A 26,633-nucleotide genomic window follows, 5' to 3' on the forward strand; every position below is an offset into this window, starting at 1 on the left:
GTTTGAGGACTAGGAAACATTTGCACAGCACACTTGAGAGTCACTACCTTATCACAGTTGTCTTTTGTGAAATGAATTAAGGTAACTGGTTCATGAGGGAAAAAGAGTAGCCACAAGGTCAAGTTTGGAATAAATAATGACAGGAATTTAATTTTTGGGGTGAACTATTCCCAGGGTTGGGGAGTAACGAAATACATGTAACGGCGTTACGTATTTAAAATACAAAATTTGAGTAGGGTGATATCAGGTAAAATGGGCCATCAGGTAAAATGGGCCGTTTAAGGTTTGGGGGTCCCAGCCCCTCTGGAATTTAGAGCCAATGACTGCAAATGATTTCAAACTGTTGTCATAACTGTGCTTGACAAGTAAAAGGTGATTTGATATGTTTATGGTTGCTATGGTGGGCGGGGCAATAATTTAAATCAAGACTGCACCAGAAAGCTGCATGGTAAGTAGCCTGGCATACCAAATCTAACTAAACTATTATAAGGATGATAAATCTATAAAAAAACAAACATGCACATAAAACAAGCTATGCATAATATCTGTCTTGATGGCATCCATCAGAAATAATGCTGTTAGTTTGGTATATGAACATATTTTTTGGAAAAGTGATGTTTTTCTTGGCGCCCCAATTTACCTTAACCCACTAAGGTAAAATGGGCCACATGGTTTCAGCTAAAATGGGCCATCCTCTGTGTCACTTACAAACACACATACACGTGAGTGTGTGTCTGTGTGTGTACGTCAGTTCAAACACAGTCAGTTATGTTTTAAGTGAACATAAACAGTTGAGAAAGAAAATGCATGTGTAACAGCATAATGAATCCATGCGTCAGGTCTTAAAGTGACAGCTGCCTAATATATCTGCTGCCAAATATCTATACAGCAGTTTTTCCTCATTGTGTCGATGTCAAAATTGTGGCCAGTGAAAATGCTGATAGGCTTGTAACTTTGGAAAACTACTAGACACAGTGGCTGGTGAGCAAAAAAGTTAATGTCAAGCCCTGTACAGAACATACTTTTTAACACAAAGTAAGTACTTATTTAAAATAAGTTCCTTAAGAGAGTACGCGATTTTCAGATGCAACCCACGTTTATGCTTGTTTTTGGATCCAGAGATGCTGTACTATTTCATAAGATGCATAACAATGCCTCCTACAGTATAACAGTGATCCATGTTTTTTTCTAAGGTAATTTTTTCACTTCACCACGTCGCTTCCACATTGAATAGCTTCTCATCCTTACATGACTGTTAAAGTTAACTTACATTTTCGTAAACCTTATTTTGTGCTCTAAAACTGACATATTGCATGACTTTGTGTCATACAAGGTCATCGTAAAATCTAGAGAAATGTTCGAGGTGGTCAGCGGGGTACAGTTGAGACACATACCCACACCATAGAATCCTATTGCGGCCCATGCAGTTTAGTTGCACGATGTAAGTTCTATTAAGATCTATTAATCTATTAAAATTAATAGATTTCATCTGTTTTATTATTGCTGTTTACAATTGTTCAATGTTTTTTACTGTTACTCAACTTTTCAACTGTTAATATTAAATGTATGGCCTAAAATTAAATATTGTATCACTGTTTGCCATTACTGCACAATGTTTTACAAATGGACTACTTTTAACTTAACAAAATAATAAAATAAAATACTAAATGGAAATAAAAACTGTTAAATTCTCATTTTTAAAGGTATTTTACATATGTAGTGAATTGATTAGACAGCTTTACAGCATTCCGGATGGGTGTTTCAACTGTACTAGGGTACTGTTTCAACTGTACCTGACTGTTTTCGACATGGGTACAGTTGGAACAAAAAAAGCTTCTTGTGTTTATGAGCTAATTGTGAAAAATATGACCTACTTATGGATGTTAATTATTAATAATATTTTAGTATGTTTGCATATAGACTTACCTGTATGCTTACCTTAAGGACTCCAAGCGATCTACTTAACTGTCTCCTGTTCTTCTCGTGTGAATTCCTGTCTGTGTGTGAGTGTTCTCCGTCTCCAGCGTCAAGATCCTCCAGCGTCGTTCCAGTTCTCCACTTCTACAACCACAAAAGGACTGTATCACTACTCTACACTCTATTCATCATCACTGCTTTAAGTTTGACTCACCTGCACAGCTGTTATACTCTACTGGTATCGATAAACAACCCTGTTGGTGAATTCCTGTCTCCGACCCTTCTGTGTTGTAACAATGATAAAAGGGCAGTACTGATTTGCGGTTGATTTATATATTTGTATAACTGAACAAGGTTTGAGGACTAGGAAACATTTGCACAGCACACTTGAGAGTCACTACTTTATCACAGTTGTCTTTTGTGAAATGAATTAAAGTGACTGGTTCATGAGGGAAAAAGAGTAGCCACAAGATCAAGTTTGTTTAATTTTTACTTTGTTTATTTAGTTTTTCTCTTTCAGGGTTGCTGCACATTTTTTAAAGTCAAACTTAAGGTTTTTTAAGACCTGAAGAAATAAAAATTAATACTAGCATAGTAGCCTATACATTATGGCTGTTTCCAATCAAATGAAATCATTATCAACAAAATCCATCTTTGTAATACAGAGGTGACACAGAATGAGAAGTGACATATATTTACACAGCATTTACAATTTGTCTACATAAATTTAATTTAATATTTAAATATATTTTTCTAATTTTAACTTTTTAATGTCCCTTAAATATGAAACTAAACTTAAACTGCCAGTAGGCGGCAGCAAGTCACTGTCTTAATGAGTTAGTGAGTCAACCGATTCATTCAGGAACGAAGCTCGGATTCATTTGTTGTAAACGCGGATTCAGTCAGTATAACAAAAACATTTGTTGCACGGGGCTTTGTTCTGGGCTCTGACATTTTCGTTGGTGAAATAAAGAAAAAAAAACAATATTAACAATACTGTGTCTAAAATCTCACATTGTTCATTTAACAAGTTGAAGGAACATTGCATTTGTGCTGATTTGGGGAAAACGGCACTTTTGCTCGTGTGATATTGTAAAACAACTAGGCCTACATCTTATAATATGATATAATTCTGTCCTCTGTAATTATGAAACCCTGGCCAGCTTATATTTAATGAAATATGAGGTAAATGTACATTTCTCCAAATGTGCGCACTTTTGGACTAAAAGTTCCCTTTCAATACTTCACTCGTACTGCGTATAGGGAAAAGTCTCCCTTTTTCCCCATCACTGAAGCCTTTTTCAATAACGCAGTGTAACTGCATTGTCATTGGTTCACTCATAGACAAGTTGTTGAACCAATGACGGCGCGGCATAGCTGCGCGGCCTATGGCGAGAAAGCGTGCAAACTTTCCCGCCGAAAAGGGCAAGGTAACGGGCTATATAAGCAGGCGTTTCGCCATAGGATTCAGTTCTTTCTCCTTCAGCGACGACTTCTACTTCTCCTCGCTGATCTCCGCCTGAAGCCGAAGAAGCTCGCCGCCTTGAAGCTCTCGCTGCCGTCTGAAGAGGCTCCCACAGCAGACTCAGCTGGACTCGCCGGTCTGAGACTGTGCCGGCGCCCTCGCTGACTGCAGCCCACAGCGCCGTCTTCGAGCCGCCGCCTCCCGCGTCCCGCTCCGGCCGTTCACAGCGTGTCTCCTGCCGCCATCCGGCGCGCCTTCTGAAGGGTTTCTCCGCGGCTTATTGCCGCTCTAAAAGAGCACAACAGCGGTTTTCACCGCTCCTTAGAGCTTCCGCGGCCCCCCAATCGCCGTTATCACGGCGGCGGCGTTTGTGCAAATGCTGCGCCACTCATGTGGCACGTGCAGAGCCCCTCTGCACGACGACGACGGACACAGTGAGTGCGTCGCTTGCCTGGGCAAGTCCCATGCTGACGGCGCACTTGCTGAAGCCTCATGCCCGCACTGCGAGAGCATGAGTCTCGGTTCCCTGCGGGTCGCCTTCTTCATGGAGAGATCTCCCACGAGCCGGCTAGGGTAGAGCGATTCAGCACCCGGAGTTGAGTGAGCTCACGCCGGCTCAGCCCCCACGTGCCTCGCCCTCTCCTCCAAAGGAACTGTTCTCCCGTCCTGTTCTCTAGACCCGAGCAGCGTCCCTCCGCCTATGCCAGTGACCTCGTCTCGTTTGGAGGATCGGACGACGAAGCAGATGACTCCATGTCTCTTGCGGCCTCCGAAGCAGAAGCGTGGGCTGGTGAGCCGGAAGATCCCGCTCCCCCACCTCCTTTGGAGCCCATAGAACACGGCCAAGGCATGGATGCCGAACTCTTCTGCATCCTGTCTAGAGCTGTGGAAGAACTGGACCTTGAGTGGGCCCCTCCAGAGGAGCCATCACGCAGCCGCCTGGACGAATGGTTCCTGCCAGGCCGCCGCCAAGCGCCTCGTCAGCGCTCAGCTCCTTTCTTCCCCGAGGTCCACGAAGAGCTGACTAAGTCGTGGCGCGCTCCGTATTCCGCCCGCCTCAATACGACGCATCGCTCTGCCCTCACCGCCGTTGATGGCGCCGAAGAGAAGGGATACGAGCACTTGCCGCCCCTGGATGAAGCAGTGGCAGCTAACCTATGTCCTCCTGCGGCCGTGGGATGGAAAACTAAGAGGGCCCTTACTTCCAAGCCCTGCCGGACTACATCTACTCTGGCAGAACGAGCTTACACTTCGGCGGGCCAGGCTGCCTCTGCACTCCATACAATGGCCATATTCCAGGTCTTCCAGGCCAAACTCCTCCGCTCTTTGGACGCGTCTGGAATGGATGCACCAGCCTTCAAGGACCTGCGCAGCGCCACCGACCTAGCCCTGCGAGCCACGAAGGCTACAGCCCAAGACATTGGCCGTTCAATGGCCAGCCTGGTCGTTTTGGAGCGCCACCTATGGCTCAACTTAATGGAGATTAAGGACCTGGACAAGACGGCCTTCCTGGATGCTCCGGTCTCACCCTCCGGTCTCTTTGGGCCAGCAGTGGATGGCTTTACCGAGCGCTTCACCGCGGCGCAGAAGTCATCTCAGGCCATGAGACACTTCTTGCCCAAGCGCTCCAGCTCGGCTTCCGCTCCCAGCCGCCCCAGGACTGCGCCGCCTCAGCAGAACAAGCCAGCCTCCCAGGCAGCGCCTTCAAAGGAGCACCGCCAGCGCCTGCGCCCTACGAAGCGGCCATCCTTCCTGAGATGCCAGGGAGCCCGGCCCAAGATTGTGCTGGACCCGGTGACTCCAAAGACGTCCTGATTTGTCAGAAAGGAAAAGGATGGGGGATTATCTCGTTGCGACTGGACCACCCCAAAAGCTCCTGCGTGCAGTTTCCCCTCCGCCTCGTCTAATTCCGGGCGTGGGAAACATGCCACAAGTTGTAACTGGGCCCACACCTGTTGCGCCCACACAAACCGCCGCTTTCACAGTGAACACTATTTTACTTCATCAAAAAGAGAGCAAATTTCCTCTTCCACCTCTCTCGGTGTACGGCCCCCTCACCGGCGGCCTGTCATCCGACGTTATACACCCCCTTGTCACTCGGGAGATGCAAGCCATCCCCGATGTGTCAGACTGGATCCTGGGGATAAGAACGCAGGGCTACTCGCTCCAATTTGCACGACGGCCCCCTCGCTTCGGCAGGGTGCTGCAAACTTCGGTGAATCCGGACAACGCTCATGTCCTCCGAACCGAAGTTATGATGATGCTAAGGAAGGGAGCTGTGGAAATAGTTTCCCCTGCAGAGAGGGAGTCAGGCTTTTACAGTTGCTACTTTCTGGTCCCCAAGAAGGATGGCGGTCTCAGACCCATCCTAGATCTCAGGCTTTTGAATCGCTCCCACATGAGATGGAAGTTCAAAATGCTGACGCTGAAGCAGATTCTCGCGCACATTTGTCCCGAGGACTGGTTCTGCTCGTTGGACCTGAAGGATGCGTATTTTCACATCCAGATAGCCCCCCATCACAGACGATTCTTGAGATTCGCATTCGAGGGGGTGGCGTACCAATATACGGTCCTGCCCTTTGGGCTGTCTCTGGCTCCTCGCACTTTCACCAAGTGCATGAACGCAGCGCTTTCCCCTCTGAGACAAATGGGTATCCGGGTTTTAAATTATCTCGACGACTGGCTCATTCTAGCCCGTTTGCAAGCCGAGCTGGAACACCACAGATCCATGCTCCTCAGTCATTTACAATGTCTGGGTCTCAGGGTCAACTTAGCCAAGAGCTCGCTGTGCCCCAGCCAAAAAATCTCGTTTCTGGGGGCAGTGTTCGACTCAGTCCGTATGACGGCAGTAGTCTCGTCGGAACGCGCTCTGGCAATTCGGCAGCTCGCGGCCTCAGTCAAGAACAAAGCCTATCTCCCTCTGAGTCTGAAGCTTTTGCCGAGACTTCAGTCGCTCAGAGCGACTCATATGGCAAGACCAATCTGGGTGCGGACATGTTGTTGCGGAGCAACATCCCCTCAGACGAGTGGATGCTCCACCCCCAGACGGTTCTCATGATTTGGGAGCTCTTCGGGAGGGCAGAGGTAGACCTCTTCGCCTCAGAAGACAACTCTCATTGCCCAACATTTTTCTCGAAGGACGTGGATGCTCTGACCCACACATGGCCCAGCACACTCCTTTATGCTTTTCCCCCGATCGCACTGATCCCCCTGGTCATCAGGCGCATCAGGGAGGATCAACACAGAGTCCTTCTGGTGGCCCCGCTCTGGAGGAGCCAAGTTTGGTCTTCTGAGCTGTTCAAGCTCTCTACGAGAGCCCCTTGGCCGATTCCCCTGAGACGGAATCTCCTTTCTCAGGCAAACAGAACGGTTTGGCACCCACAGCCAGAACTCTGGGCTCTACACCTCTGGTCCCTCGATGGGAGCCGGCTGATCCCCCGGGGACGTTCTGAATACCATATCTCAAGCGAGAGCCCCATCCATGAGACGCCTCTACGCCCAGAAATGGTCGGTCTTTGTTGATTGGTGCTCTTTGTGCAACATAGACCCTGTGGAGAGTGACATATCTTCCATACTGTATTTCCTCCAAGAGCGTTTAGATATGGGACGTACCCCTTCTACGCTTAAAGTGTATGTAGCAGCCATCGCAGCGTTTCATGCTCCTGTTGCTGGCCAATCAGTGGGACGAAACGGCTTTGTGGTCCGTTTCTTGAGGGGTTCTAGGCGATTAAATCCACCTCGTCCCCTCACTGTTCCCACCTGGGACCTTTCTCTGGTCCTTAGGGCCCTAAAGGGTAACCCCTTTGAGCCGCTGCGTTCAGCCGACCTCGGGCCCCTAACGCTAAAGACCGCTCTGCTTCTTGCTTTAGCATCGGTCAAGCGTGTTGGTGATTTGCAGGCTCTCTCTGTGAGCCCTGCATGCCTCGAATTCGGGCCTAATGATTCTAAGGTCATTCTGAAACCCAGACGGGGTGACGGGGGAAAAGGGAGACTTTTCCCCATACGCAGTACTCATTCCGTATCTCAGGGAACGTCTCGGTTACATAGGTAACCCTCGTTCCCTGAAGGAGGGAACGGAGACGTACGTCGGACAGACCGACGAATAGGAATCTCGCTAGAGAGGCCAATCTACTTCGAGTGTAACTAAACGAGCCAATGCACATTGGCATGCAATCATATGCATCAGCTGCTTGCCTCGCAGCACGGGTATATAATGAGCAGCAGGTGCGTTGCATCTTCAGGTTTTCGCTGAGGAGCCGAACCCAGCAGGCGGCAGCATCAGCAGGACAACGCCTGTGGCGACGGGACGTACGTCTCCATTCCCTCCTTCAGGGAACGAGGGTTACCTATGTAACCGAGACGTTCCCATTCAGTCGGTCACGTTCGACGTACGTCGGACAGACCGACAAATAGGAATCCCTACCAAAGCGTCACAGGAGCTGCCCTCTTCCAGCGCTCTGTCGTGAGCCACCTGAACCCCCTTGCCTAAGGACGGTGGGACCAGGCTCACGCAGAGAGGGTCGATCACTGTTGTTCCCAAAACCCACTCAGTGCGACAATTGGATAACGCTGGGAAAGCGTAGCCTTCCATGCCATAAGGAACGCTGGGGAAGCCATATCCTTCCCCGAAGGAGTTATATGGATAAGTACATATGGACTAACCCTGTAGGTTGTACAACATATGGAAGAACTTGGGTGACTCCACTCAGTGAGAGATGGGTTCTCCCAGAGGGAAAGACATGGGCTTCGTTTAGGAGCAGCCGTGGAAGAAGCCATATGGGATCCCCGTAGGGTCACACATATGGAACCCAGCCTAAATCCGGTTCTCAAGGATACAACGGAGTATAGGCCTGGCGCCAGACGCTCCGCCACGTCGGCTGCCGAAGGGTAACCGGAGGACTCAACAGGGTCTGCCCGTAGGGACTCTCTGGAGAATAGAATGCGCATGTAGCGCAGCAAGCCGACACTAAGCCGGGGCCTCTCCGTGCCTCTGACCTGAGGCGAGAACACGGGAGGAGACCGGCTCGACACGAAGGCTATAGTATCTAGCGAACGTGTTAGGTGTCGCCCAGCCCGCAGCTCTACAAATGTCTGTTAGCGAGGCGCCACGAGCCAGCGCCCAGGAGGATGCCACACCTCTCGTGTGGCCAATGCCACTATCCAGTGGGCCATCCTCTGCTTGGAGACAGCCTTTCCCTTCTGCTGGCCTCCGTAACAGACAAAGAGCTGGTCTGAGATCCTGAAGCTTCGAGTTCTGTCTAAGTACAGTCGCAAGGCGCGAACTGGACAGAGCAAAGCCAGGGCTGGGTCTGCCTCCTCCGAGGGCAGCGCTTGCAGGCTCACTACCTGGTCCCTGAAGGGAGTGGTAGGAACCTTGGGCACGTAGCCAGGCCGGGGTCTCAGTACCACGTGGCTGTCACCCGGCCCAAACTCTAGGCACGATTCGTCGACCAAAAATGACTGCAGGTCCCCTACCCTCTTGATGGAGGCCAATGCCACCAGCAGCAAAGTCTTCATAGAGAGAATCTTTAAGTCTGCTGACAGCAAAGGCTCAAAGGGAGCAATCTGGAGTGCTCTGAGCACCAGAGTAAGGTCCCAAGAGGGTATGGAGGGGGGACGAGGAGGATTTAACCGTCTCGCCCCCCTAAGGAACCTGATGACCAGGTCGTGCTGACCAACAGATTTGTCATCTATGTGGTCGTGGTAAGCGGATATGGCAGCAGTATGGACTTTGAGGGTGGAGGGGGACAGCCTACGCTCCAACCCTTGCTGCAAGAAGGAAAGCACGACTCCGATCGAGCATCTTCGGGGGTCTTCTCGGCGAGAAGAACACCACTCGACGAACAGGTTCCACTTCGAGGCGTAAGCACGTCTCGTAGACAGTGCACGTGCCGAAGTGATGGTGTTAAGTACCTTAGGGGGTAAGTCACCTAGAACCTCCGCGTCCCGTCCAGGGACCAGACATGGAGTTTCCAGAGGTCTGGACGCGGGTGCCAAAGAGTGCCCCGTCTCTGAGAGAGGAGGTCCTTCCTCAGAGGGATGGGCCAGGGAGGGGCTGTCGCGAGGAGTGAGAGTTCTGGGAACCAGGTCCGGTTGGGCCAGTAAGGCGCAACTAACAAGACCTGCTCCTCGTCCTCCCTGACTTTGCACAGGGTCTGTGCAAGTAGGCTCACTGGGGGAAACGCATATTTGCGCAGGCCCCGGGGCCAGCTGTGAGCCAGTGCATCTGTCCCGAGTGTCCCCTCGGTCAGAGAGTAAAACAACTGGCAGTGGGAGGTTTCTGGTGAGGCAAACAGGTCTACCTGAGCCTCTCCGAACTCTCTCCAGATCAGCTGAACCACCTGGGGGTGGAGTCGCCATTCTCCTGGCAGCGCAGCTCGTGATAGCTCGTCGGCCACACGGTTGAGCACACCGGGGACATGAATGGCGCGAAGCGACCTCAGATGCTTCCGACTCCACAAGAGGAGATGGCGGGTGAGTTGAGACATGCGACGGGAGCGTAGACCACCTTGACGGTTGATGTACGCAACGGTCGCAGTGTTGTCCGTATGGACCAGTAAGTGCTTGCCCTGAAGCAGGCCTTTGAGGCGGCTCAGAGCAAGGCGTACTGCCAGCAACTCGAGGCAATTGATGTGCCAATGCAGATGGGGTCCCGTCCAAACCCCTGAGACTGCATGCCCATTGTACGTGGCACCCCAGCCGGTGGCAGAAGCATCTGTGAAAACCACAGCATGCCGGGACACTTGTTCTAGGGGCACTCCTGCCCGAAGAAACTAAGGGTCCGACCACGAACTGAAGGTTCGGCGGCACTCCTGAGTGATTGGCACCCGGAACGTGCCGCGCTGCCATGCCCATCTCGGGACTCGGCCGTGAAGCCAGTGCTGAAGCGGTCTCATATGAAGCAGACCGAGCGGTGTTACAGCCGCTGCAGCCGCCATATGCCCCAGGAGCCTCTGAAAGAACTTCTGTGGGACCGCTGTCCTGCCGTTGAACGTATTCAGGCAGTTCAACACCGACCGAGCACGTTCCTCTGTGAAGCGTGCTATCTGTTTGACCGAATCCAACTCCATACCGAGAAAAGAGATCCTCTGCACTGGGGCGAGTTTGCTCTTTTCCCAGTTGACCTGAAGCCCCAACTGGATGAGGTGACTGAGCACCAAGTCCCTGTGTTCGCACAACTGATCCAGAGACTGTGCTAGAATGAGCCAGTCGTCTAGATAGTTGAGAATGCGAACACCCTGTTCTCTCATGGGAACAAGGGCTCCCTCCACGACTTTCATGAAGACGCGGGGAGACAGGGCCAGCCCGAAGGGTAGGACTCTGTACTGATATGCTCGACCTTCGAACGCGAATCTCAGGAATGGCCTGTGTCGCGGAAGAATCAAAACACGGAAGTACGCGTCCTTCAGGTCGATCGCTGCAAACCAATCTCGGGGACGGATGCACTCGAAAATGCGTTTCTGCGTGAGCATTTTGAACGGTAGCTTGTGAAGGCTCCGATTCAAAACTCGCAGGTCCAAGATCGGTCGTAACCCGCCGCTTTTCTTGGGTACAATGAAGGGGCTGTAAAACCCCGACCTCAAATCGGCTGGAGGGACCGGCTCTATCGCGTCCTTCGCCAGTAGGACTGCGATCTCCGCACGCAGAACAGGGGCATCGGCAACTTTCACTGTAGTGAAGAGGATGCCCCTGAACTTGGGGGGGGCGCCGGGCGAACTGAATCGCATAGCCGAGCCTGATGGTCCGAAGGAGCCAGCGAGATGGACTGGGGAGCGCTAGCCAGGCTCCCAGAGACCGCGCAAGCGGCACCAAGGGGACCACTGGTGTACCCGCCGCGGGGCAGCGAGGTGGAACGCAGGGACGCGGCCCGGGAGGCTCTCTGTGTGAGGCGGCCCGAAGCGGGGTCACAGTGTGCTGTGCAACACTTACCTGCTTCCACGGGTGGACAGAGGGAGCAGTCGAGGTTTTGCCTACCTGCTGCTCGCTGCTGTCCACTGGCGACAGAAGAGGTGGATGAGAGTGGTGAGGTTTTAGCCCTCCCACTGCTCTCTGAGCCCTCTTCGGACCCGGAGATAGAGGAAACTGCTCTTTTATTGAAAATTTGGGTACCGCTGGCCGTTGAGCCAGCGGTGGAACAAAAAGGGGAAACAAAAGATTCTCCACCCTGCCCTCCTCCGGGGGAAGGAGCAGTGCGGTCACCACCTCCTGAAGAGCAGTCCCGTCCATCTCCGGGTCGCCCGTCCTAGGGCCGCTTGGACTTGGCCTTGCCACCCTTCTTTTTAGGGTGACCGGCTCCACGACGCCGCTTGGATGGAGGCTGCTGCTGCTGGGGCGTCGGAGCGGGGGCGGCTGCAGGGGTGCGCCCTCGGCGACGGGCAGTCTGAGGTGCCGCCAGCAGTGGAGGTGCAGCAGCTGACCGCCTCGACAGGATGTGACTGATGGCCTCTGACTGCTTTTGTACAGCCGAGAACTGTTGGGCAAAGATCTCGACCGCGTCGCCGAAGAGGCCGGTCTGGGACACAGGGGAATTAAGAAACCTGACTTTGTCGGTATCCCTCATGTCCGCAAGACACAGCCAGAGATGGCGTTCCTGGACCACCATGGTGGACATCGCACGACCCACTGACCGCGCCGTAACCTTCGTCGCTCGAAGCGCGAGGTCCGTCGCGGCACGAAGTTCTTGTAGAACTTGCGGATCGTGACCACCCTCGTGCAGGTCCTTCAGTGCCTTGGCCTGATGGACCTGCATCAACGCCATGGCCTGTATGGCGGAAGCGGCTTCCCCACAGGCCTGATAAGCCTTGCCGGTAAGATCCGACGAGTACTTACAGGCCCGGGAAGGGAGAGACGGCTCCCCCCGCCAGGTGGAGTTAGGGCACAGTTGCATAGCAACGGCCCGTTCCACAGGGGGTATGCGCGTATAACCCTTAGCCGCTCCACCATCAAGGGTGGTGAGGGAGGAGGACCCACCGACACGGCTTCGGGCAGTAAAAGGTGCCGTCCACGTGCCAGTGAGCTCTTCATGCACCTCCGGGAAGAAAGGCACTGGGGTGGGGGGCTGAGAACCAGCCCTTGCCACCCCTAGATACCAATCATCCAACCTCGAGGGCTCGGGACACGGTGGAGGGTTCCACACGAGCCCGACCCTGTTGGCGGCCCGGGAAAGCATAGCCATCATTTCCGGGTCTGAATCGGGCACAGTCGTCACTCCCGAGGGAGGCAGCTGCGCCGAATCATCATCCCCAGAAGCGTCAGGCTCACCCTCCGATGCAGCGATCGACATCCGGTCGTCTTGGGGAGCTCTGAAGGATACGGATGGTACACACCTCTGGGGTGGTCCACCGCGTTCCCCCGGCAGCTCTACTGGCTGCGGAGCGCAAGAGGGGTGAGGATTCCTAGGGGGTTGGTTCCCCGAAGGAAACGCGCTCACCGTGATCCTCAAGTCACCAGCCCCGCCGCCCGAAGCAACCCTCTGAGGAGGATTGGAACGAGGCGTCGGGACCGGGACTCCACCCCTTTGCAGAAAGTGGAGTCTCGACCGCAGCTCTGCGACGGTCATCTTCCCACAATGGGTACATGACTCGTCCACAAACGCCGCCTCAGCGTGCCTTAAGCCCAAGCACGCGATACAGCGCTGGTGACCATCCCGAGGCGCCAGGTAACGACCGCATCCAGAAACACACAAGTAGAACGACATCTTTAAAAAGACGCGAACTACTCGTGTAAGCTCTTTCAAGGACTGACTCTTTTAGGTGCTGAAGCACGCAGGGGAAAGACCGCTGCAGCACAGACAGGGAAATGTGCAGCCTGTCGTGTGCACTCTCCTTGAAGGCGCTCTCTTACCAGCTGTAATAACAGTTTTTTAGCGCTCTAGGCGCACCGTTTCACCAGCCATGAGAACGGCCTTCACGCTGATTACAGCTTTTGCTCAAATAAAAAGGCAAAGAAAAACAAAGGAGAAATCGGCCCCGCTGCTGCGCTGTCCGCCTGCACCGCAGCCAAGAGACGTCTCGAAGAGCAGACTCGTTTGTCTTCACACTCGTGCTTGCAGTAGCTATCTTCTTCAGTGTTGAGAAGGTTTGGCTCCGAAGCGAAAAGCTGAAGATGCAACGCACCTGCTGCTCATTATATACCCGCGCTGCGAGGCAAGCAGCTGATGCATATGATTGCATGCCAATGTGCATTGGCTCGTTTAGTTACACTCGAAGTAGATTGGCCTCTCTAGCGAGATTCCTATTCGTCGGTCTGTCCGACGTACGTCAAACGTGACCGACTGAATGGGAACCGAGGTTACGTTAGTAACCGAGTACGTTTATGTGTATGCAGTGTGATCAAAAATAAATGGGACCAAACGCGATTGAATGTAAAGGTTTGTATATCGTTATTCAATTAATAATATCAATTGATATTGCATTTCTATCAGAAAGTCATTAAGAATTATATTTATTAGATAGCTTAGATATTTGCAACACTACAATGACACTAGTGTTGAAAATATCTAAGCTATCTACGTTAATACTTATTTTCTGTAACAGCTGCCAAAAATAGTATATGGCTCTACTGTGTTTTTTAATAAATTTAAAAATAATAATAATAATAATAATAGTAAACTTTTCAAAACACCCCCCCCCCCCCCCGTTTTTTTCACAAATCGCACCCTGTATATGTATGTAAATAGAATCTACCTATATGTATATGGTGAACATATTCCTAGTCTTTACACTGTGTGTCTACTGTCTACACATGACGCAGGAAGCACGACGTGACAAATCCCCGAAGTAAATGCCTCGTTCTAATTATGACCAAGTAGCAGTCGCAATATGTCTAATAGGAATTTTTCTGTGCTTCTAATATGTAAAGCTGCTTTGAAACAATTACCAATTGTAAAAGCGCTATATAAATAAATTTGACTTGACTTGACTTGACAAATGGATTTGCAACGGTCGCTTTGCACGCCCGGTGTAGAGAGTTACTTGCTGTGTGGCACGGTAAGACGTGACAATGTTAGACACGGTGTTGGCATTAAAAAAAAATGAAAATAACAGTGAGGAATCTATTCTTGGAATCGATTCTTTCGATTCCAGAAACAGGAATCGGAATCGATTCCGAAAAATCCGGAATCGAACAGCCCAGCTGCGCGCTGCGTCTTCTTCTTGTTTGACAGGCGTCAGCGTTAAGGTGCAATACTGCCACCTGAGAGCTCAACCAGGTACTGGCACTGGAGTATTTACATGTCATGAAATCATTAAGCGTCCTATTCATTTTAAATATTGTGGTTATCGTCAATATCGGTATAATCGTCACACCCTAAATTAACACGATATCGATATTTCATGCTTTGAATATCACGGTTATCGTCAATACCGGTATATTGCGACACCCCTACTTTGGATTATCACATTAAAAGCTGCGTTTGGATCTTACCATCTTGTCTCTGTGCATTCCGTGACAGTTAACTATGATTAATTGACTGATTTAATTCATAAAGAAGAAATACATAAAGGCCTACTTGTATGACTGGTTAATGTTAGCTAGGCTACTTCTGTGGCTTGAGACTGCTAGCTAAAAGTAAACGGACAGGAAAAACCTCTGACTGGAGATATCATAGTGATATAAGCTATGTGAATTTGTGTTAAGTTAAAACAGAGAGAGTAAGTTTTCACTACTTTAGACTTTAGTCATAATAATAAAAAAAATATATTATTCAGTTCATTTTTATGTGAGGCTGCCTGACCTGCAGTGTAACTGATGTTGCAAACTAGTCAGCAGTATTGTTAGCATATAGCCCATTGTTGCTCTAAAAGTACATGAAAAGTAGCTACATGTTTTGGGGGCTTTGACAAAGGCTTATCCCCCTATGCATATATCCTACGAAAACTTCCTCTGTGATGACATTACATTTGGGTGTTTTGCAATGTCACATCATGAAGCATGTTAAAAGGCTGTTGCGACAAAGAGGGCAGTTTTAGGCACTTCTGCTTCTTATAAGTTAAACAACTTTTCTGAGGTAAGAATTTCAAGCTTTTACTTTTCTTTCTCACATAATACATTTTTATGTCTAAAGACTATAACTTCAACACCAACATGTTCATTGTTTCACACTTTACACATTATCTGTAAAAACAGATATAGTGAGAGCTGTGAGTTGCTTATATGGGTGAGAGTTTCCAGTAGCTGCTCAGCTGACTGTGAGTTCCTGTAAATTTCACTGAATCAAGTAACTCAGTTTTAGTAATTAATCTCACACTTTGACAACGAGGAAATAATTTGGTATAATCTGTAGTTATGTATATTGAATATGTATACGTGAATGAAAATCATATAAATATGTAGCTCAAATGTATCTTTTTTGCCGATGTAACCAAATGCAGTCAGGCTGATGGAGTCAGATCAAATATTTCTGAATTTAATAAAAACATTTTAATGTTACAACATAACTTAGTCAACATGATTCTTTACAGTGGATTAATAAATAAGTAAACAATCAATATAACAGAAGATTATGTATCTTTGTGAGTGTAACAGTAAAAATGTGGCAACTCATCTTTGTTCTATTTCATCAATCTAACAAATATAGTAGTGCAGTGAGGTAAAGTTGTTAACCCCTTAAACTCTTTGGGTTATTTTGGAATTTTGACTAAAATTGGACATACCCAAATCTGATGGCTCCCCTTACCCACATATAGTGCAGTAAATGCAAAATATTGGTGTCATTTTTAAAGGAAACCCTTTAAAAAACAAAATAAAGTGTTGAATGTAATAAAAACTATTATATGTGTTCACAATATTAAAATAAACAAAAAATAGACGCTTTGTGTTTTTGTTCTTTGAATCCTGTCTTTGAAATTATGTAACTCTGGCCTTGTGTGCCACAGCTACTTATTGTTAGTTCCATTTGATTCCACTAGATATCAAAAAACACAGAAATAAAAATAATTATTTGCACCAAAAATCACACTTTTACTATTTGCTAAAAGCACTTACAAGTATTCCCAAACATGTTTCATTATCTTTTTCCACAAAGAGACACAATACATGCAATACATAAGTAATGAGGTAGACAAAAACGAGATCTGCAACATGAAAATAGATATTTTTTTAGATATTTTACCAATTGTAAAAGCGCTATATAAATAAATTTGACTTGACTTGACTTGACAAATGGATTTGCAACGGTCGCTTTGCACGCCCGGTGTAGAGAGTTACTTGCTGTGTGGCACGGTAAGACGTGACAATGTTAGACACGGTGTTGGCATTAAAAAAAAATGAAAATAACAGTGAGGAATCTATTCTTGGAATCGATTCTTTCGATTCCAGAAACAGGAATCGGAATCGATTCCGAAAAATCCGGAATCGAACAGCCCAGCTGCGCGCTGCGTCTTCTTCTTGTTTGACAGGCGTCAGCGTTAAGGTGCAATACTGCCACCTGAGAGCTCAACCAGGTACTGGCACTGGAGTATTTACATGTCATGAAATCATTAAGCGTCCTATTCATTTTAAATATTGTGGTTATCGTCAATATCGGTATAATCGTCACACCCTAAATTAACACGATATCGATATTTCATGCTTTGAATATCACGGTTATCGTCAATACCGGTATATTGCGACACCCCTACTTTGGATTATCACATTAAAAGCTGCGTTTGGATCTTACCATCTTGTCTCTGTGCATTCCGTGACAGTTAACTATGATTAATTGACTGATTTAATTCATAAAGAAGAAATACATAAAGGCCTACTTGTATGACTGGTTAATGTTAGCTAGGCTACTTCTGTGGCTTGAGACTGCTAGCTAAAAGTAAACGGACAGGAAAAACCTCTGACTGGAGATATCATAGTGATATAAGCTATGTGAATTTGTGTTAAGTTAAAACAGAGAGAGTAAGTTTTCACTACTTTAGACTTTAGTCATAATAATAAAAAAAATATATTATTCAGTTCATTTTTATGTGAGGCTGCCTGACCTGCAGTGTAACTGATGTTGCAAACTAGTCAGCAGTATTGTTAGCATATAGCCCATTGTTGCTCTAAAAGTACATGAAAAGTAGCTACATGTTTTGGGGGCTTTGACAAAGGCTTATCCCCCTATGCATATATCCTACGAAAACTTCCTCTGTGATGACATTACATTTGGGTGTTTTGCAATGTCACATCATGAAGCATGTTAAAAGGCTGTTGCGACAAAGAGGGCAGTTTTAGGCACTTCTGCTTCTTATAAGTTAAACAACTTTTCTGAGGTAAGAATTTCAAGCTTTTACTTTTCTTTCTCACATAATACATTTTTATGTCTAAAGACTATAACTTCAACACCAACATGTTCATTGTTTCACACTTTACACATTATCTGTAAAAACAGATATAGTGAGAGCTGTGAGTTGCTTATATGGGTGAGAGTTTCCAGTAGCTGCTCAGCTGACTGTGAGTTCCTGTAAATTTCACTGAATCAAGTAACTCAGTTTTAGTAATTAATCTCACACTTTGACAACGAGGAAATAATTTGGTATAATCTGTAGTTATGTATATTGAATATGTATACGTGAATGAAAATCATATAAATATGTAGCTCAAATGTATCTTTTTTGCCGATGTAACCAAATGCAGTCAGGCTGATGGAGTCAGATCAAATATTTCTGAATTTAATAAAAACATTTTAATGTTACAACATAACTTAGTCAACATGATTCTTTACAGTGGATGAATAAAATAAGTAAACAATCAATATAACAGAAGATTATGTATCTTTGTGAGTGTAACAGTGAAAATGTGGCAACTCATCTTTGTTCTATTTCATCAATCTAACAAATATAGTAGTGCAGTGAGGTAAAGTTGTTAACCCCTTAAACTCTTTGGGTTATTTTGGAATTTTGACTAAAATTGGACATACCCAAATCTGATGGCTCCCCTTACCCACATATAGTGCAGTAAATGCAAAATATTGGTGTCATTTTTCAAGGAAACCCTTTAAAAAACAAAATAAAGTGTTGAATGTAATAAAAACTATTATATGTGTTCACAATATTAAAATAAACAAAAAAATAGACGCTTTGTGTTTTTGTTCTTTGAATCCTGTCTTTGAAATTATGTTACTCTGGCCTTGTGTGCCACAGCTACTTATTGTTAGTTCCATTTGATTCCACTAGATATCAAAAAACACAGAAATAAAAATAATTATTTGCACCAAAAATCACACTTTTACTATTTGCTAAAAGCACTTACAAGTATTCCCAAACATGTTTCATTATCTTTTTCCACAAAGAGACACAATACATGCAATACATAAGTAATGAGGTAGACAAAAACGAGATCTGCAACATGAAAATAGATATTTTTTTATTTTTTTATAATAGAATAATATGATTAAAATGCACAATATTCCAAATACAACTTCAGAAGCAATAAATCATCAGAATTATAAGCACAAACAAATGCATTTCATATGCATGTTCCCAGTTACAGTAATATAGGAAATAGTAATACAAAAATATAATTACACATACATTATTCATGTCGCAATACAAATATGCCAACAAAACTTCAGAGCACATGGTTAATGCACAATATACTTCACAGATAATAGAACTGCAGAAACAACAAATTATCCAGGTTATAAGCACAAACGAATGAAGTTCTTATGCATGCACTTAGAATACTGATCCAAATAATTAGTAGTTCCTTTAGAAGGATGTAGTAACACTTGAGTAATTACTAGTGGGTTACCATGACCTTTACTTTAGAATTAATTATTCAATATGCATTATTCATGTTAATTATGAATCTGTATATAGTAGTTCTTAGTAGTTCTCTGGGAGGTATGAAAAAATAGTAGTTACTGATTAGCTAATTGTGAACTACCACCTTCAACTGAGCACTATTACTTACTTTCCTTAATCAGAGTTTCTTGTAAGTTAATACACAGCAAAATCCCCAGAGTTAAATCAACTCTCCTGACAGTACATATGGTCCCTCTCTATATAGTGTTAAAGTAACACTAAAGCAGCTAAAGTTCATGAGATAATTAAGTGATTAAGTGACGATTGAGCATTAGTGATGAACACCTGCTGTTAACAAGCAGAATAACTGAAGAGAAACACAAGAACTACAACTGACTTCCAGCCTAAGATTAACTCAACTGAAGATAAAAGACATTAAATCTCGCAAGATCTAATTAAACAACTCCATATTATCTCATTAACTTTAACTCTGCTTCAGTGTTATTTTAACTGTAGAGAGGGACCATATGTTCTCTGAGCAGAGTTTATTTAACTCTGGGGATTTTGCTGTGTAGTAGTTACTAAAGTGTTAATAATGCATTACTCATTTTTTCCTGTGTAGTTATTCATTAATGAAGGATGAGTATGCTAAAGTGTTACCCATCAATCTAACAAATATAGTAGTGCAGTAAGGTAAAGTTGTTAAATGCATAATGTGTTTTGTGTTGTGTAGTGATGAAGTGTATTGTGATGGTGTTGTGGACTCATTTGTTACTATTGTAAAGTCCAAAGTCATCCTCGTTACAAACCATGATGGCAGGAATCCAGATAATTTCCTTCATTTTCATCAGCTCGGTGTTGTTACATACTCATTCAGGTTGGTTAAAATTTTGTCGTCATTATGAGTAAGGGCAAGTGTGATTATAATGTGCATTAAAACCAATGCTTATTCCTTCATATCTCTAGCATGACTGATGTTTTTATGTTTCAGCTGATGATACCTACTTTGCCACAATGCCTCAGACAGTAACAGCTCTGACAGGCTCTTGTGTGCAGATTCCTTGCACATTCAACATCTCCGATTTTGAAGACAAACATAAAAAGTCGGAATCTATTAATGGGATCTGGTTGAAAAATAAATCACAGTTTGCTGACAGTGATGGTTTCATAGCTTTTAATAGCAGTAAAAACACCATTAGAGGATTCAGTGACATACAGATAACTGGAAATCTCAGTGAGAGGAACTGCACAACTGTCTTCTATAACATCATGAAGAATCATTCAGATTTCTACTACTTCAGACTGGAAATGGAGCCAAATGTGTTCAGAGCAACATTTAACCCCAATCAACCTGATTCAATAAAGACTGTGAACATCACTGTCAGAGGTAAATGTCGTCTTTACAGAACAGACCATCTACATACCAAAGTACAAGTGGAATTCATCAACCTTTGAGAAGAATCACTATTTTTGACATGAAAATAATAATTGGTAGCTGGTTTATAATGGTACTAGTCATTTTGTTTTTACTATACATTATGTACACAAAATTATGATATTATCAAACTATATCTTCAGTGTCTCCGTCTTATGGATGTAGTAACCTAACCCACACATAGAAATGATGTAGATAGAAGATACTTGCTGCGTCCGAAATCACATACTGTGTAAGTATGTACTACACTTGAATTTACTTTGTGACTGTTAAAATAGTATTTTCAATATAGTATTAATATGGGTAGTAAGAATGAAATTTAGACTGCCATGTTGTTACTATCACGTGATCTACTAGCGTCATTTGCGTCACTTCACTTCCATTCATAAATAAGATTAGTTAACTAATTTAGTTATCATGAACTATGAATGAACAATACTTTTACATCATTAATTAATCTTTGTTAATGTTATTTCAACATTTTCTAATACATTATTAAAATCAAAAGTTGTATTTGGAAACATTAGTTAATGCACTGCGAACTAACATTACTAATGATAAACAAATGTATTTTTATTAACTAACATTAACATAATTAATAAATACTGTAACAAATGTATTGCTCATTGTTACTACATGTTAATACATAAATGATAACAAATGAGATCTTTTTGTAAAGTGTTACCCAAATTTTTGTATATATAATTCATAAATACATTCTTATGAAAACTGATTTATTAAATGCAAATGCAAATTTATCTGTATCATGTAAGAATGGCTTTACTAACAGAAAAATGCAATTCTACTTACATTTCATGAATAGGGCCAAGTGACCTTTATATCACCATTAGCAACAACCCAAATGTGTGAAATCCGCTAAACACAAATGTACTAAACCAAACCACAAGTGTGACAACCTCATTCTCTAACATGACTATGCATTGCATGTATTCCTTAATGATGACTGCAATCATTTACCCTGTAGATTCACCACAGCCTCCTGAACTTAAACCCAATGATAAACACTCTGTGATGGAGAACACAACAGTCAATCTGAGCTGCTCTGCTGAAGCCCCCTGCCCCAAACAACCTCCTACAATATCCTGGTCCAACATCCCTGAATCTGCCCACATTACAACACAGTTACAGGAGAAACATGATAAAACCCTGTCAGTGTTTTCACACATGACCTTCAAAGCTTCATATATGGATCACAGAAAGAACATCTCCTGCACTGCTACATATCCAAGAAAAACACTTGAAGACTTAACTGTGGAGACCCCTGTGATGCTACGAGTCCTGTGTAAGAGATTTGGAGTAGTTTTTGTCTCTTATAAATGAATGAATATCAATGTTAATATTTAATATTGAGATGGGTATTATTAACTTTAAGTTTACTTTTCTTGTGTTTCCATCAAAGTTCCTCCTAAAGAAACTCACATCTTCATTACTCCATCTGCTTCAGTCTCTGTTGGCACTAATGTGACTTTGACCTGCAAAAGCAAAGCCAGTCCATCAAATGACATGAACTACACCTGGTACAATCATGGACAGGAGATGCCAATAACTCGGGGAAAGAAAATTAGTTTCATTGTAACTCATAATAATACAGGCTCATATTTCTGTATTGCACAAAATAAACATGGAAACCAGTCATCAGCAGAGATCCAGCTCACAGTTGAAGGTAAATAAAGTATTGGCTTCTGATGTATTATGAAATTTATGAATACTGTATAAAACACACTCCTGAGTAACTCTGTTGTATTTTAGGAGAGAGAGGATTCTTTTATCGTGTGATATTTGGTTGTACAGGAGCACTTTTGGCCTTTGTTCTGTTGTCTGCAATATTCTTTTACTGTATGAGGTAAATTTAAAATGATAGAAATAATTAATATACAAATTATTGTATATAAATTAATTAAAATAATAACTTAATTATTTTTGACAACAGAACAAATAAATCAAGTCAGGACCATGTCATAGGAAGAGATCAGGTGGGTTTTTTTTTTTTTTTTTTTGAGTCCTACTACAAACATGACACAGTTCAGTAAACAATACATTAAGATCATGTAACTTGCATTTTAAACAACATATCAGTTTTGTCCACAACAAAAATGTTCTAAATTAATCATCACAGAATTAACCGTTGCATGAATTTTTAACAAATAAGTTAAGTGAATGATTCAATGACTTATGAATAAGTAATTACTTGAGGGCCACTAAAAAAGTCTATAAAGCAAGTGTGAAGTATGAATATAATTCAGATGTACTATATTTGCCATGTTGTCATTGTCACTGACCAACCAGTTTTGTTGCTTCACTGCCATTCACAAATCCTCTTCCATGGCCTCATAGGATAGCAAAATGTCCATCGTATGCACACTTCAGAAACTCTGCTAATCTAAAGACTCATTCATTATAGGATCACCTCAAACAACACTTAATTTACAGCAGAATGAAAGTGATTTCAAAAATAAAAAAAAAATCCCTTTTTTTCATCAGGCTACAGATAAAAACAGTGACATGGCTATCTATGCCAACAGTTCCAGTGTAAGCAACAAGAAAAGTGAGAAGAAAGAAAATGATGGTCTCCACTATGGAGAGATCGACTTCTCCAGACTCCAGATGGGCAACATGACAAGGGAACACTCAAACAATGGTCCACAGACAGTGTATGCTGAGATTCAAATGACAGGAAAAAACATCAAGAAAACTGTTGAGCAAATGGATTCAAAAATCTAATCTCTTGTCTAAATAATGAAAAAAAAAAGATACATAAATAATAATGAAACTTCATTGTACTTAATAGAAAAAAGCTGAACTCAAAATCTGATTGTAGTAAGCTGAACTTAAAATGATTGAGTTGCAGCAGATTTCTAATTTACAGCATGATTTGCGTTAGACTATAAGGAAAATAAATGTTGAAAATAAGTGTTATTTTGTTTGTTTTAGCACACAATTAACATAGGGAGACTTAAGTTAGTGTTTAATGTTGTGTTCTGTTGGGATTACAGCGGTTCGGTTATGTTAGTTTTGTAGGGTTACCATGGTGAAGAGTAGAGCCTGTGGTTAGGTTAAGGATGGGCTGCAAATCATTTATACTGTAGAACATATATACTGTATGTTGTTTGATTATATACATGCAAGTATATAATGACAGTCTCGTTGATAGTTTTAATAACATGTGCTATTTACCATCTAACATTTTACCAAGATTTGAATGTGATGTTTATGTAAATGAACTGTATGTAATTAACATTATGATGAGTGAGGCGAGGCTGAGAACTATGGGAGCGAAGGGAGGCCGGTGAAACAAAAACTTTAAGCTCTTGTAACTTCAAAAAACAAATTTCTTTGTTTACTTAAATGTTTTTGAGTATTCTGAACTTATTGAGTTTTACAGTGTATCATCTTTGCTTTAATGTTAGTTTTTGCTTAGTCTTATGTATTTTTATTACTTTGAGTTTGATGAACTTAAACCATTTAAGGCAATCAGTTTCTTCAAACCATTTAAGTGGTTAAGACTTAGTTTACTCTAATGATTTAGTAAACCAATACTAAAATATTAGTGAATTTAACAATGTATGAATTTACAGTACTCGTACTTAATGGTTTTAAAACTTAAATGGTTTGAGTTACCGATACTTATCAGGTTTTACAGCATTTAAAAATATTGAATGTTCTTATAGGGCACCTATGATAATATGTATGCTGGTCACCGTGATTTTGCCAAGTGAGACATGTTCCTGGATCACCATATTTTGTTTACCCTGAAAATGTAATCATATTCCTATACCCCTACCCCCAGGGTCAGATCTACCCATCTGCCACCCCAGATTTATTACCATATAAAATATAAATAAATGTACGCAGTGTTCTCTGTACCACATTTTAGCAACTGCGCTTAAATGTGATGACATAAAAAAAATGTACTGTGGCAAGAAAACACGTTTGCTGCACGGCTGCTTCATTAACATATGACTTTTATGAACCGGTTCTGGTCAGTCAAAAACAATTTACAAACAAATCTAGTTGCAGAATTAGGTTGACATCTTTGAAAAACAAACATTATTTGGTTTGACAAGGACTTTTCTTGATTTAAAATAGTTTGAACTTTGAAGTTCATGATAGATCAACTAAGAAAGTTTGGTGTTCTGGGTTGTTGCTCAATTTTTGCTAAATGGTTGCTGACCTTCCATAATGCCCACATACTGAAATTCACACCACTGTTAAAGAAGTCTCAGAAGTCTTAAGTCTCAGTGCTTTGATATTTTGACTGCTCTTTCTAGCAATTTAAAAAAAAAAGAAAAAGAAAAAAAAAAAGGTTTTGTTGCTCTTAAACTTGATTCACTAAAACTTGTGATTTATACTGCATATCGTCCAAATAGCCTACATAATATTAATAAACTCTTCCATAACAAGCTCAGAAACATTTAGAATGTGTTGTTATGTTAAAAGACAGTGCTGCTATGGATATTGATTTTGTTATTAGGGGTCCAAGTACCAAATTTTAAAATAAAATATTCTATAAAAGTTCTCATAAGACACTTATTTACTATTTTTGGTATGAAACACTTAAGCTGGTGAATTGCTATTCTATAAAAATGATTTAAATCTGGAGATTATATTTGATTTGGAATGTCCAGTTTAGAATGTTGGAAAAAGATAGATGCCACTGGCAACCTTCAGCAACTGACAATGACCAAAGTCAGCTGAGAAAATCAACAGCAGTTGATGATAGACAAATGACAAGGGCTATGAAAAAAACTCTAAAACATCAGCAACCTCCAGAAAGCTGGGGTGATGCTCTCACAGTCTGCTGTTCGGCAGGAGACTTCACTAATAGAATTACAGAGGATACACAGCAAGATCAAACATCTAATAAGTACCAAAAATAGGAAAGTCCATTTGAATGTGCAAAAACACACAAAGATGAGCCAGTAGAGTTTTAGAACAGAGTTTTATGGACAGATAAGACAAAGATTAACCTTTATCAAAGTGGAAAAGCAAAAAATATGGAAAAAAAAAAATGATCCAAGGCAAACAACTTCATCTGGAAAGCATGGTGTTGGTAATGTCATGTCAGTGGCATGCATGTTTGCCTCTGGAACCATGCTCTTGAGACTGTGCTGGGAGACACAGCAAACCTTCTGGCAATGGCACATATTGATATCTTGGAAGAGTTGGACTGCCTGTGCAACCTATGTAGGGTCCAGGTATCGCCTCATGCTACCAGTAGTGACAATAACCCTAACCATATGCAAAACTAGTGAAAAACAGTAAAAAAAGATGAGTAGGGGAAAAAAGTCAGTGGCCTCCACCTGTAAAACCATTCCTGTTTTGGGGGTTGTCTCATTGTTGCCCATCTAGGCCCCGTTTACACGCACATGGTTATTTTGAAAAACGGAGACATTTCCCTTCGTTTGCGCCCTTCGTTTACACGCAAACGGAGAATTCGCCTCTAAAAACAAGTCTTTTTAAAAACTCCGGCCAGAGTGGAGATTTTGAAAATCTTCGTTTGCACGTTTGCATGTAAACTGAGACAAACGGGTGTTTAGGCAGCCAACGTCACAGTATGCGCCAGAGCTCGCACCTATATCAAAAGTGCGACCTATGTTTACATGTGATCATGGAAGCGTTTAGAGTAGCAGTCGCATTTACGTTGGTGCAAACTCTTCTCGTGTGTTTGCATTTGCAAATACAGCTTCTCCATTATGTTGAGGAGCAGAGACGAATGAGTGCTCGGAAATCAGCAATTTTGCAACAACTTCGAATCACTTCAAGAGGAATTCGGGATTTTTTTTTTTCGGGATTCTGATTGGCTTACGTAGGCTTGAACTGCTCGTTACACTCTTGACGTCATACGGGTACGTGTAAATGAAAACTTTTCTGAAAGCTGATATGTGTGCATGATGTTATTTTTGAAACCGGAGAGGTTGAAATATCCGTTTATGAAAATAGCCGCCCATGTGTAAACGTAGCCCTAGTGCACCTGTTGTTAATTTCATTAACACCAAAGCAGCTGAAACTGTTACCAACCCCCTCTGCTACTTAACTGACCAGATTAATATCCCAGGAGTATAACTGACTTGATGCTATTCTC

At 43.6% G+C, this 26,633-nt stretch overlaps 1 protein-coding gene across 3 annotated transcripts; it reads left to right on the plus strand.

Moving 5' to 3' along the window:
• Positions 1-14,296: 14,296 nt before the first annotated feature.
• On the plus strand, positions 14,297-25,010 carry LOC137013966 (myelin-associated glycoprotein-like). 3 transcript variants are annotated; one of them, XM_067378033.1, is made up of 8 exons: positions 14,297-17,622; positions 19,881-19,972; positions 20,087-20,482; positions 21,516-21,833; positions 21,951-22,214; positions 22,301-22,394; positions 22,482-22,524; positions 23,033-25,010. In XM_067378033.1, exons 2-8 carry the CDS (start codon positions 19,906-19,908, stop codon positions 23,270-23,272), a joined length of 1,422 nt encoding a protein of 473 aa, XP_067234134.1. In that variant the 5' UTR covers positions 14,297-17,622; positions 19,881-19,905; the 3' UTR covers positions 23,273-25,010. The 3 variants fall into 3 exon arrangements, with proteins under 3 accessions (XP_067234134.1, XP_067234133.1, XP_067234132.1); XM_067378032.1 differs by having other exon boundaries at positions 14,298-17,622; positions 19,829-19,972; XM_067378031.1 differs by lacking the exon at positions 14,297-17,622 and having other exon boundaries at positions 18,338-19,972.
• Positions 25,011-26,633: the final 1,623 nt, after the last annotated feature.

The sequence above is a fragment of the Chanodichthys erythropterus genome, chromosome 23 (assembly GCF_024489055.1).
Source record: "Chanodichthys erythropterus isolate Z2021 chromosome 23, ASM2448905v1, whole genome shotgun sequence".
NCBI classification, from domain to species: Eukaryota; Metazoa; Chordata; class Actinopteri; order Cypriniformes; family Xenocyprididae; genus Chanodichthys; species Chanodichthys erythropterus.

Excerpts from the sequence above, each read along its gene's own strand:
- LOC137013966 (XM_067378033.1), top strand. The coding sequence starts at position 19,906 with ATGATGGCAGGAATCCAGATAATTTCCTTCATTTTCATCAGCTCGGTG. Across the intron at positions 19,973-20,086 it reads GTTGTTACATACTCATTCAG|CTGATGATACCTACTTTGCC; the intron begins GTTGGTTAAAAT and ends TTTATGTTTCAG. Across the intron at positions 20,483-21,515 it reads TGTGAACATCACTGTCAGAG|ATTCACCACAGCCTCCTGAA; the intron begins GTAAATGTCGTC and ends TTTACCCTGTAG.